Raw genomic sequence first — 12,554 nt, 5'->3', positions numbered from 1 at the left:
ATATATTAATACTTACATAAATATTATATAATACATGGTATATATAGTATACTCTATAGTGTATATGTGTACATATTTTATATAGAGAGAAATACATGTGTATATATAATAGAGACATACACACACATATATATGTGTATATGTGTATATATACACATACACACACACACACACACACATATACATACATACATATCTTTATCCATAAGGTGCATTCTCTTGCCAGAGAAACAGCAAGAGAGACCAAGAGAGAAAAGTGAGAAGCCAGTCCAGGTGGATGGCCACATCTATTCAGCTTCTAGAATTTGGGACATACATGCACACGTATACAGCATGATTTTCAAGCTACCAGGTCTGGGACTCTCACCGTGGTCGGCCAAGTGGGAGTCCTTAACCACCACACGACCTGCTGGCCCCTGCTACAATAATTTTTTTTTTTGAGAGATTTTTGCTATAGGGTGCCTGTGTTCTCTGAGAGAGGCAGAGAGAGACAGAAAGCAAGAAATTACCCCCCAGGGGGGATGACCTTGCCACAGTCCCTTCTCCTCCATTCTCCTTTTGGCGTTTTGGACATGCACATGCATGCCCAGCATGAGTTTTTTTTTTTTTTTTTTTAAGCCGCCAGGTCTGGGACTCGAACCATGGTCAACTATGTGGGAATCCACTGACATCACCATTATGTCATCTGCTGGTCCGAATAATTTTTATTTATAATGAGTAAAAAGACATCAAAGTCCCAACTGGCAATCCTATTTTTGAGTCTCCTCTTGAGTCTCCTGGCAGAGCTCTAGAGGGTCCCCAGTTGAAAGGGGTGCCCTAGGGCCTCTCTCCTGCCCAGGTCAGCCCTCTGGTCAGCAGGGAAAGCACTGGACACCCAGGAGTGCTCCCTGGTGGCGGACTTTGGTCTTGGCCTTGGCCAGGGTTCCCAGAACACCCTCAATCAGGATGCGGCTGAGCAATGGGTGGGCTGGCACTCGCTCTCACCTGCTCTCAGGGGCTCCTCTGAATGTGTAGGACCCCTTCGGCTTTTCCAAGTATTTTGGAAAGTATCTTCAGCATTTACCCTGGCATGGCCTTGGTCCAGCAGCTGCACTGGAACCTCATCGAGTCTCTGTCACTATTTTCTCAGCCTGTGACTTGTGCCTGGCATGATGGGCTGGCGGAGAGGGAGGCGTGAGGGGATGCGTCTCTCATGCCACTATCACTTGCCTCGTGGTTACTGGTGGTTACGAGCCCTCCACACTGGGTCTTTATTAGACAGGCACATTTGAGCTCTCTGCAGAGGCCTGTGGTGCTCAGGAGCCCCCCAATCTCCCTCCCTGCTTGCAGGAAGTCTGCTCCGATAGGTCAGGCCTCCGCCCGCCTCCTCACCCCAGCATCACCCCTGTCTGCCCATCCGGCCGGAGCTGGTACTGAGTGGCATCTCTGGAGGAATCCAGCAGAGGGACCTGAGCCAAAGCTTCAGTGTCCCCTTCCCCCTCAGGCCCGCCAGCCCTGGCGGCCCTGCCACTGTTGGTGATTGTTAGGGGAGCGCCGGGCGGACAGTGGGCGATTCAGTGAGCCGGCCTTCTGAGCAACAAGCCCTGTGCTGTGCCTGAGCTATTCAGCGTGGGCAGAAGAGGGTAACCTTAGCTTGTGGGGGTGCACACAGTACCCCTCGGTGGCCGGGAGCAGCTCTGGGCTGGGTTGGGCTGCGCTGACTTCCTGTGGCTTGTTCATCTTCCATCCCATTCCGGGTCAAGAGGATAAACTGAGCCTCCCAACGTTGCAGTCCTGGCCCCTGTCATCTAGACCATGAGGCTCTCGACTTGCCACTCCTGGGAGAGGCAGAACAGTCTCCTGTGTGCGGAAGAGAAGGCTGCACCTGGCGGGGCGAGAAGGACTCGGAGGCCCAGATCCAGGGATGTGTGGTACCAGAGACGCCCATCTGACAGGCACCTAACTCCCAGCACCGCCCCGAGGCAGGGCAGACCACAGTGACAGACACGTGGGCAGTGGCATGGACCTGGAAGCCCAGGAAAAGCAGGGTGCCTGGGAGGCAGGCTGGCGGAACGGCTGCATCAGAAACACAGGCCCTGCGTGTCACCCCATGCCAGCCCTTCTCTGTCCCCTCTGCCCTGCTAGAAGCGGGGGCACCTGGTATCTACTGGCTGGCCACATGACCCTGAATCACTCACTTCAATCTCTGGGGCTCCATCTCATTCTCTCTTTTTTATTTGGAGAGGTTTTTGCTATAGGGCGCGTGCGCTCGCCAGCCAGACAGAGAGAGCAGAGAGATAGAAAGCAAGAAATCACCCCCCAGGGGGGATGGCCACACCACAATCCCTTCTCCTCCATTCTCCTCTCGGGATCATGGGCATGCACGCACACACGACTGGCATGAGTTTAAGCCACCGGGTCCGGGACTTGAACCACAGTCGACTACGTGGGAGTCCAGCGACATAGCCATTATACCAACTGCTGGTCCCTCCATCTCATCATCTCTAACCAGAAAGAACGACAGCCCCTTTCTCACGGGGCTGCTGGGCAGTCCCCGGGAGCACATGGCCTGGCGCGTGGTAAGTGTGCAGAGAGCTCAGTGGTTGCTGTCCCCAGTCTGGGTTCTGCTGCACAGCCCTCTGTCTGGAAGACACTCTGGGACACTGCTGGGCCTTTCTCTCCAGGTTTCCTGCCATCCAAGCTACAGACAAGGACTAGGCCCAGGCCTAGCCCAGCTCTCAGATGTGCCGCCTGACAAAGCCATTTCGTTTAGTCTCCTGACAAGGACTCCCGAGTCATATACTTTCTTTTTACTTTTCTTTTTTCATTATTACCAGAGGGTGATGTACTCGCCAGAGAGACACTGAGACACAGAGATAGGGAGAGGGAGAAGACACCCCTGCAATGGGGCATGGACATGCTGCAAATCCCCTTTCCTTCATTTCTCCAACGTGCTGGAATCTGGGGCAAGCACACACAGGTGCCCAGCATGTTTTCAAGCCACTGGGGCCAGGACTCAAACCACATGGTCGATCATGTGGGATCTGGCTCCCTTAACCAGCAGGCTATGGGGCTGACCCCCTAGGTCATACATTTTCTGGTATTAAGCTCAGCCAGAAGCACACCTTTTTAAATTGCCATAGTACCTAATTTCATTTGGTTTCTGCTGATGTGTTGCCGGGTTTTGTACTCTTTGGGGAAGGTTCTTAAGAGCCAGATAACATTTTTCTTTGGAAGGCTACAGACAGGCCTCACTTAAAAACGTTTGTACGGACCAGTTGTGGTGGCCCAGGCAGTAGAGGTGCAGCTGTGGGATGCTGGAGATCACATTGGAAGGCTCTGGGTTTGCATCCCAGGTCTGCCTGAACATGCTGAGTGCACCCCAAACTTGGCTGGCTGCTGGGCTGGGTGTGGGGAATGGGAATGTGGTGGGAAAATTCTGTCAAGGGTTGTGTTCTCTCTCTGTGGGAAAATTCTGTCAAGGGTTGTGTTCTCTTTTTCAATAGATAGATAGATAGATAGATAGATAGACAGACAGACAGACAGACAATTTATTTATGAGAGATTTTTGCCATAGGGTGTGTGTACTTGCCAGGGAGAAAGAGAAAGACAGAGACAGTGAGAGGGAAACTGAGAAATCACCTCCCCAAGGGGGATAGCCACACCACAACTCTTTCTCCTCCATTCTCCTCCGGGGATCCTGGGTATGCATGCATATGCGCCTGGCATGATTTTGAAGCCACCGTGTCTGGGATTCAAACCTCAGTTGACCATATGGGAGCCTAGTGACACAACTGCTATGCCATCTGCTGGCCCCAATAAATATATTTCAAGGAGGGAAAAAAAAAATAAACACTTTAAGAGGAAAAAGTCTGTGATGTGGTTTGGGGTGCTGTGTGCTCAGCAACTCAGGACCAGGGAGAGCATTAGCGTTTCCAGTCTCCAGGATCCATGGGAACAAGTGAGGAAGGCTCCTTACCTGTTGTGAATGACGTGAAGAGTCGGACGTTGCCCTGGGCGAGCGTTCGGTAGTAGGACCAGCTGAGGTACAGCATCAGGGGCATCCAGACGATAGGGACACTGTACCTGCAGAAGGGTCATCAGGGTGAGAGCGAGACATGCACAAGGGTTCAACAGACTTGCTTCCCTAGAGACACGTATTTTGACCAGGGGTGGGGAGCACAGGAAGTATATGGAGCACAGAAAGCAATTGGGGTCAAAGGACACTGGTGGGAGGGAGAGACGAGAGAAGACAGGCTATGAGTCCATCTGCCCCTGTCTCTGAGATAATTTACTGCTAGAAAAGAACTGCATCCCCAGGGCCAGCAGGTGGCATGGTGGTTAAGGGGTTAGATTCCCACATGGCCCACCATGGTTCAGATCCCAGCCCCGATGACTTGAAAATTATGCTGGGTATGTGTAGATGCAAGGCTGAAATCCAGAGAGGAGAATTTAGGAGAAGAGATTATGGCCTGGCCAACCCCCCAGAGGATGATTTCTCACTTTCCCTCTTGATGTTTCTCTGGCTAGTGCATATGCCCTATGGCAAAAACCTGGGGGGGGGGACTCAAAACTGGATTGCCATGTTACTCTCTACAGCTGGATAAATGGTGACCTCTTGAGGCACAGGAGCTAATTGCGAGCAAAATTGTTCCCATGGGACATTAGTGACTGAGGAAACCCCTCACAGGAGTCTGGAATGGACCAGGGATAGAATTCGAAGGGCTTTCTGGCTACATGATGGGTTGCCACCCATTAGCAGACATAACCATGCATAAAAATGGATTTTATCTATGTCATGGTCCACCTTTCCCAAGAGCTTGCAACACAGCTCTGGGCTCTGGAGAGGAGCCCAATTGCCCCTTCCCCTTCCATATCTGATTTGCACCATCAGGAAAGATGGACAGGTTATAGGCTCAGATCAAGGCTCACCAGACAGTCTTGGAGAGGGCCTCGATGAGGTCTGAGTGGAAGAGACGGATGGGTCTGGTCACTGGCTGGTGAACCCACTCATCATACTTTTCCCCCAAGTGGCCCACCTGCCACAGCAGAGGCTTTTTCCAGTCTACCAGGTCCTGTAAGAGACAAAGTCAAGTGGCTACTGATATTCATGCCTTCTCACACTCATTTTTCTGTCTTCTGGCTAAGGTATCTCAATCTCCACCTGCACCTCAGTTCATGTGGTCTGTGTAGGGCTACCCACCTTTGTGCTTCAGTGGCCCAGAGCTGATAGAGCTGCTCATCCCAGCCCACAGCCACAGCAGTGATATCAAGAACAGGCCTATGACCTAAGCTTGTGCAATGAATTGTCAACTACCCTTTCCTCCTGCTGGAGTAGCTAAGCTGGCAGGATATGAGCCTGGAGTTGTTAGCAGAGACTGTCTAGGGACTCAGCTAATCCAGACAATGGCCACACCATTGGAGCCCCTCAGTTCTCTTATCTGTGACAGTAGCAGGGAGGATGCAGTGGCTGCATGCTCAGTTCCCAATGCATGAGAGTTAGGTGGCCACTGCAGGTAGGAGAATGGCAGTGAAGGGCAATAAAAGGTGAGGAGCAAGGGCTGTGAGTGGAGAAGGTGGCAAACCTGGAGAAAGAGACAATAGTGACTCTGGCAACCTGCCTTGCCATGGCCCTGGCTGGAATACCACTCCTGTAACAGGACTCCCACCAAAGCTGGTTCAGCCCCAGCGGGTCTCCAGGAAGCAGCCCTCACAAACTCCTAGCCCCTCTGTAGTAAAGCATCTTGGGAGAAGGGGTGTGGAGTCCTAGAGCAGGCAGACAAGGTCACTAGGCATTCTCCCCCTCCTGTGATCTAGAGAAAAGGCCCAAAGAAGGTTTTAGCTTCTGACATGCAAACTGTCAGGTGCCAGGTACTGGCTACCTTCCTGCAGCAAGGGGTCATTTCCTGCTTCTCAGGCTTGAAGATGACCCAGGTCAGACTAGAGCCATCTCGCCCTGGCACTGGCTCAATAGGCAATCCTTCAAACTCCACCTCGTTTCTGCACTCTTCCTAACCCCAGTCTCCTTGACCTTGAACCTTGGGTCTAGCAGCAAAAAGAGTCATTAGATGCATGCTGTCTCATTGCTGCCACTCCTCTGCCCTAGTTCTCTACACATGCACACACCACACCATCACACCACCACCGCCAGGGAAAAAAAAAAAAAAAGAAAAAAAACAGGAAGCACAACCACCATTTGATTATGTACAACCCAAATGGGAGGAGCTTAGTGTGGATTCCCAAGGCTTGCTTTCTGCAAAGTTCATGACAAAGGACACCATCACACCACCCCCCCATCACACCCCCACCGCCAGGGAAAAAAAAAAAAAAAGAAAAAAAACTGGAGGAACCAGCTAGTGGCCTGTGTTTACACCTTATCTTGTAGCAGCCTGCAAAACCCCACCTCAGAAGAAGCTGGGCCAGGGTCACAGCTTGAGGCTTTGTCCTGACTGTAGTAACACTGAGAGCTAATACAAGCATGGTTCTATAGACTTCACACTCTTAAATCATTTCAACCTAAACACACCCCTAACCAGGCAGCTATTAAAATGGCTGTTGCCCAAGGTCAGCCCAGTTATGTCTTCATGGCTAAGACATTTGTCATTGGGAAATGGCCATCTTGATTTTTGGTAATGCTCCTTGTCCTAAAGTCTGCTTTGATATTAAAATCACATGAGCCTTCCTAAAGCACGGCATTTGCATGGTCTATCTTTCTCCACTCTTATTTCCAACCTGTGTATGTCTTCATATTTAAGTTGCATCTCTTACAGACCGCATATAGTTGGATCTTTTTATTTTTTTAATCTGTGAGACAATCTCTACCTTTTCATTGGAATGCTTAGTCTATTTATATTTAATGTTGGCATAAGTCTACCCGCTTGCCATTTTCTATTTGTCTCCTCTGTTCTTCCTTTCTTATCTTGTTTGCATAAATTAAGTATTTAAAGACATTTTCCAGGGGCCAGTAAATGGTGTAGTGGTTACATCACTGAACTCTCACATGGCCAATCATGGTTCAAATCCTGGACCCAGTGGCTTGAAAAATCACTCTGGGTGTATGTGTGTGTATGCCCGAAATTACAAGTGAAGAATGGAGGAGAAGGGATTGCAGTGTGGCCATTTCCCCTTGAGAGTGATTTCTCACTTTCCCTCTCATTGTTTCTAGCTCTCTCTTCTCTCTTCTCTCTTCAATGAGCACATGTGCAACAATCACTAAAAACTAAAAAAAAAATTTTCTATTATTTCTGCTATTGGTTTTTTTAGCTATGCTTTTAAAATTTTATTTTGATTTATTTTATAATTTATTTACATTTAGTTGTTGTACATCTTTGTGAGATACAATATGGGTTTTTAAAGCATACATGAGGTAAGCCCTGTATGTCTTTTTATTTTTTTTTTCAAGCTGCTGGCTCTGGGACTCAAACCACACAGTTGGCCACGTGTGATCCAAGTTCCTGACCTCCACTATTCTCCAAAGATGACAATATGCATCTACCTCAAATGAAACCCTTGGTTTTCATATGTTCCACTTTTACAAGTTACATATGAGACCCCTAATGCCTGTGTTTTATTTATATACTTAATTCAGACTTAGTTATCTCAGAAAGTGACTATTTCTAGCTCTAGCATAGGATTGTGGCCAGGTAGCTCTCTTTCTCAGATTAGCAGTGGACTGGGCAAATTTCTCCCTGTTGATCCATTTTGCCCTTATTTTGCAAAGCAAGTAGAAAAACAGCATAGGATTCATAGTTTGGTTTAGCTGTCTAGGTGAGCAGGAGTTCCACTGGAATCATACACCCTCTAGTGAAAGAGATGAAACCAAAGGACAGAGCATGCGTGGGAAGCTAGAGCTAGACTGTTGAAGAGATGCTTCCAAGTGTGACGAGGATGGAGCCCCCGGACATGAGGGGTCTGTTCTTTGATGTCAGTTACTTTCTGGGTAGACCAGCAGGCAGTGGCCACTGGTTCAAATGACAGGCTTGCTGTCTAGGGTTAATCCCAAGGCTGCCTCTGGCCTGCCCAGGGCCTTGGAAGACCTCAAAGCTGAGCTCGCCACCTGGCCCACATATCTCTGTGAGGTAGTCCACCTCAGTGCCCAGGGAGGGCAACTTCACTCTGGAGGCTGAAGGACCTGGAAGAATCTCAAGAAGGCCTTCCCCTCCTGACTGCAAACATCCCCTTTAGTCGTCAAAGGCCAACACCAGTCTTCCTACCACTGGGGCCTCAGTCTAGCTATTCAGGGGAAGTGAAGAGAACCTTCCATACAAGTACAGAAATCCAGGCCTGCTGACCTCTGTCCCATTTTATGGACGAGGATACTGAGACCCAAGAGTAGTGCCTCTTATGATGGGACTGGTTGCTTCTGGGATGGGAACCTCCCTCCTTTCAGCTTCATAACACCGGTCATACAATTTCTCCCATGTGCTCGACTTCAATTTAGATGGTACATGCACCAACAGGGTGTTCTTTCTCAGTTCTCTTCCAGTCCTAATCACTGAAGGAGAACGTTTCAAGTGGGAGCCACTAGGTTCAAGGCTCCTCACTTGCTGGTTATTTCCAACATGGCAGCCAGCTGGGAATTGGTTTTGAGAAGAGAGGGTGGCAGGCATGGACTGCTCAGGATCTACTGAGCGAGAAGGGACTGAAGATAAAACTCACTTCCTACTCTGTGTGGTCAAGAACCCCTCAGCCCCTCCTCCCAGATGGAGCTGGTCCTAGTCCCTCCTACCCCTTGCTTCCAAGGCCTGGGGAACACGGGGAAGGCACTGGCAAAGGGGGATGGAGGGGAAACCAGGTTGCCCATCGAGCCTCCAGTTTCAGGTACCTGGGGGCTTCCTTGGCTACCCTCACAACAAATCCTCCTTTTACAGCTGTGGAATTCAATGCTTGGATAGCGCAAGTACAGCTCAGGGTCACCCAGCTAAAGCCGACCTGTGAGGACGAGGGTGAGGACACACCAAGCAACTGCTGCAGGGTGGGCAGTTTGTTGGGAGTGGAGGGGCGCCTTGGCGCTGCCAAGACCTGAGCCATAGGCCAGGCCCAGTAAGGAATTGCAAGCCCCAGTGGGCCTGGCAAAGCACCGTGTGCTGACTCTGTGTGCCCCTGTCTGCCCCCAGATCTGCCCCTGCCCCAGTGAGAAGGAGGAGAGCTTCTCTGGGCTATGCTAGGAATGCAGTATGCAACAGCAGCAGGAGTAAAGGGCAGCCGCTGCCCAGGGGGTGGGCGGGAGGGCATGCTGCCAGGGTGAGGAGAGGCCTCCTCTGCCCGCCCCTAAACCTTCCCAGCCCCCCCTCACCTGGGAAGCACCAGGCCAGGGAGCACAGGACACTTCCCTGGTGCGACCAGGAGCCGTGAGCCCTGAGTCTGCTTCTCCCCAGCAGGGCACATGTGGGCAGAGTGGGCATCTGCTCGCTGCCAGCTGCTCCTCCCACCACCAGAACCATGAGCCCAGACAATTGTTTAAGGACATGCCCGCCCCCAGCCCAGAGCACATAGCTCCAGGCGGTTTTCCGAGTGGAGCAGCGGGGGCCAGTGGGATGGGACAAGGACAAAAGGCAGGACAAGAATCCCGCCACCACAGTCTGCACCCTTGTCACAGACCAGCCTAGGCTTGGGCCTCTGTCCATCTTTTGTGAGCCTTAATTTCTGAGAGATGGGGACTGAAACCACCCCGGTTACAGAGAAGCCCCAGGCCAGGTGCTCAGCTGGAGATGCTGCGGCAGGGCTCGATCCAGGTGCCCAGCTCAGACCCAGGCTCTTACCTGGCCAGGAGACCTCCCACCAGCTGAGTCAGGGCCCCAGGCAGCCATGAGTTCGGCACAGAGGCTGGGGGCAATGTGGGCACTGGGTCTAGGGCAGTAGGCAGTGGCGGGGCAAGCCAGGCTCATGGCCCTGCTGGCTTCAGGTCTGTCCTGAGCAGTCTAATGGCCGAGCTCCATTCACAGATGTGGTTCTGGACTACCCTGGGCCCTATGGGCCTCTTCTTATCCAGGGGGCATGGGCTGTGGAGGTGGCCTTTGGCTCACTCCCTAGGAAGATGAAAAGGGACAGGTTGTGGGAGTAGAAGAGGCCAGAGACACAGAAAGAGGAGGGGCAGCCTGAGTACTGAGCAGGCTGAAGGCCAGCAAAGGGGACCTGCCCATGGCCCCATTCCAAAGCCAGGGAGTGCAGCCTTTAGGGCAGCCTTTCATTTGCTGCCTACTTTGGCACCTGTGTATGTGCCCACCAGATCCTTCCAACAGCCCCACACAATGGGAAGGTGGAGGGAGTAATTTCTTCCTTCTTACCGACTGACGTGGAAATAGACCCGGAGCTGTAGACAGACATTCCATGGTCTTCCACCTCCAGCCTGCCCTGTCCACTGCCCACCCAGGACTCCCCTGAGAACTAGGGCTTCACAGGGCAGTGTCCAGCCCACCCCATGGCCCGCACTGGGGTATTTTCTGAGCACCACTGAGCTCTTCTAAAGAGCAGCCAGGACCCTGGGCCAGGAGAGAGGAGGCTCAGGAATCCCCCTACACTGGCTGAAGACAGCCTTGGGGGAGTCCTGGGGATCTATCCAGGAAGCTGGACCCTTCAGACCCCTACTCCAGGGGCAGGGGGTTCAGGGTAAATGCAGGTACAGGGGAGCCCAAGGCAAATGAAGAGCTGGGGAGCTGGGGAGCTGGGGCACTGAGCCCGTCTTGTTGCGCTGCAGAGGTCCTTCCCCAGAGATGGCGTTGCCTTGTTCTGACCCAGGTGCCATTTTTCTGAATTCTTAGGGTCTTATCCAAGTGTCCCCACGTGGCCATCATCAACACCTTCGCCAAGCTCTGGGGACCGTCAGAGCAGCCCCTGATGTCAAGGGTTCTATGTGTATGTGTTGGGCTGGGGTCGGGGGGACAGGGGCAGGGATTTGGGGGAGCTGCCTCCTGCATGTTGTTTTGTGAAGCAACGGGCCAGATGGTCCTACCGCGTCTGGAGGGCCCACACCCACAGACAGGTCTGGTGGAGCTAGAGGGAAGCCGGTTCAGCTGGAACTGGCTTAGCCCGAGGCAAGATGGGCCGAGGAGGCAGCCAGGCTTTGGAGGTGCCTTGGGTGCCTGTCAGCCTCTCCCCCCCTTCTGCTACTGCCACACCCATTATGGGCCCCAGAGTCTTATTCTTGGCCAGCTGGGAGGGCGGAAGGGTTGCAGGACAGATGCAGGGGTAGCACAGGGGTGGGGCGGGAGAGTCCAGGGGCTGGGCGGCAGCCACCAGCCAGACCGCCAACCTGCCATGGTGACGCTGGGCAGGAGACCTGAGCTGTTCTTTATCAGTGAGATCAGGATTGTTATAATCCTATCTCCCACTGGTCGTGGGATGGAACCAGTTAGCAGGGAATATATTTGAAGCACCTTATGCCTGCACTGAGGCTGCCACGCAGAAGAGCTCGATGGCAGAAGTGTTCACGTGGTGCTAACCACACCCAGAGGGAGCTGGCCAGGGACCTGCACACCTCTAGCCACACCTGTTCCATCAGGCTCCAAGAGGCTGGTGGGAAAAATAGATGCCCACGAGCCAAGAACAACGGGCAGCGCTGGCAACCTGGGCCGGCTGGGTTCCAGAAAACAGAGGGAGACTGTGGGTGAGGAGCTACAATCTGCTTTCTTATCCCACAAGGAAGCCTGGGTCCCACCTGGTGGGTGGCAGATGGTGTAGAAATCATTCTGGCAAAATTCCATGCAGAGCCCCAAAAGTCAGACCAGACCGCACCTCTGAGCGGGACGGGGCACCGGGGTCTGCTACTTGGCTCTTGCTGCGGTGGGTTCGAATCCTCTACCGTCTGTCCCAGCACCCTAGCTCAGGCTCCCTCTCTCTGTCTCCCAGCTTTTTGGGCTGGGGAGGCTGGGCCCTGGGAGCTCTTGACTCCCTCCCTCAGCAGTACTCAGCAGGCTTGCCTGGGGTAACTGAAGGGGAGCCTTTGGCAAGGCCTTTGTAAATCTGCCCAGCCCCCAGCCAAGACAAAACTGCTGCCTCTTGGCCTCTCCCTCTGCCTCAAGGCCTGGGTCCCCACCCAAAGCACCCAGCCACGTTCCCTGGCTCAGGCCAGAGGCAGATACGGAGCTGTGGTTAGTTGGGCACTTGTGGGCTCTCGGCCTCTCTGTGCTCTCCCAAGGGCTTAGGACTGACCACATGGCACAGAAACTAGGAGAGCTCGCTCCTGGAAAGTCAAAAAAGAAAAATACAGCTATGCTCCCTGGAAGCCCAGCTCCCTTTGCCCGTGGATGGTGGTTCCCTGCCAAGGGGGTCTGTACACCCCGTCCTGGGTCGGCCCTGGCCCTCGGCCCCCAGCCCAGGGAACAGGAGAAAGGGACGGAAGAGAGAAAGCGTGTTGTGAAAGAGGACGAGAGTCGGGAAGGTGAGCCAGCGCCGAGGCTGGCCGAGGGCCAAGCAGGAAGCAGGTGTCAACCTTGAACCACCCAGGGAGACTGAGGGAAGGAGCTTCCCCAGAGCAGGGCCGGCAATGTGGGGTCTGCCTGTCCCCAGCCAGCCGACCAAGCCCCTGCCCCGACACTGGATGGTCTGTCCCTGCCACTCGGCCCCAGGCCTGCCCA

General features: G+C 52.9%; 1 protein-coding gene across 1 annotated transcript in view; it reads right to left on the bottom strand.

Annotated features, from left to right (window-relative positions):
* The window catches only part of FA2H (fatty acid 2-hydroxylase), a 69,442-nt gene that overhangs the window by 10,233 nt on the left and 46,655 nt on the right, over positions 1–12,554 (bottom strand). Inside the window, exons 4-5 of the mRNA XM_006152740.1 lie at positions 4,912–5,054; positions 3,959–4,065 (exon numbers count right to left, since the gene is read on the bottom strand). Of these exons, the coding sequence (XP_006152802.1) occupies positions 3,959–4,065; positions 4,912–5,054 (250 nt within the window). The remainder of the gene's footprint in view (positions 1–3,958; positions 4,066–4,911; positions 5,055–12,554) is intronic.

The sequence above is a fragment of the Tupaia chinensis genome, unplaced genomic scaffold (genome assembly GCF_000334495.1).
Source record: "Tupaia chinensis unplaced genomic scaffold, TupChi_1.0 Scaffold000355_1, whole genome shotgun sequence".
In the NCBI taxonomy this organism is placed as follows: Eukaryota; Metazoa; Chordata; class Mammalia; order Scandentia; family Tupaiidae; genus Tupaia; species Tupaia belangeri.
The sequence above is the reverse complement of the archived record's forward strand: the minus strand, read 5'-3'. Positions and strand labels throughout refer to the sequence as shown.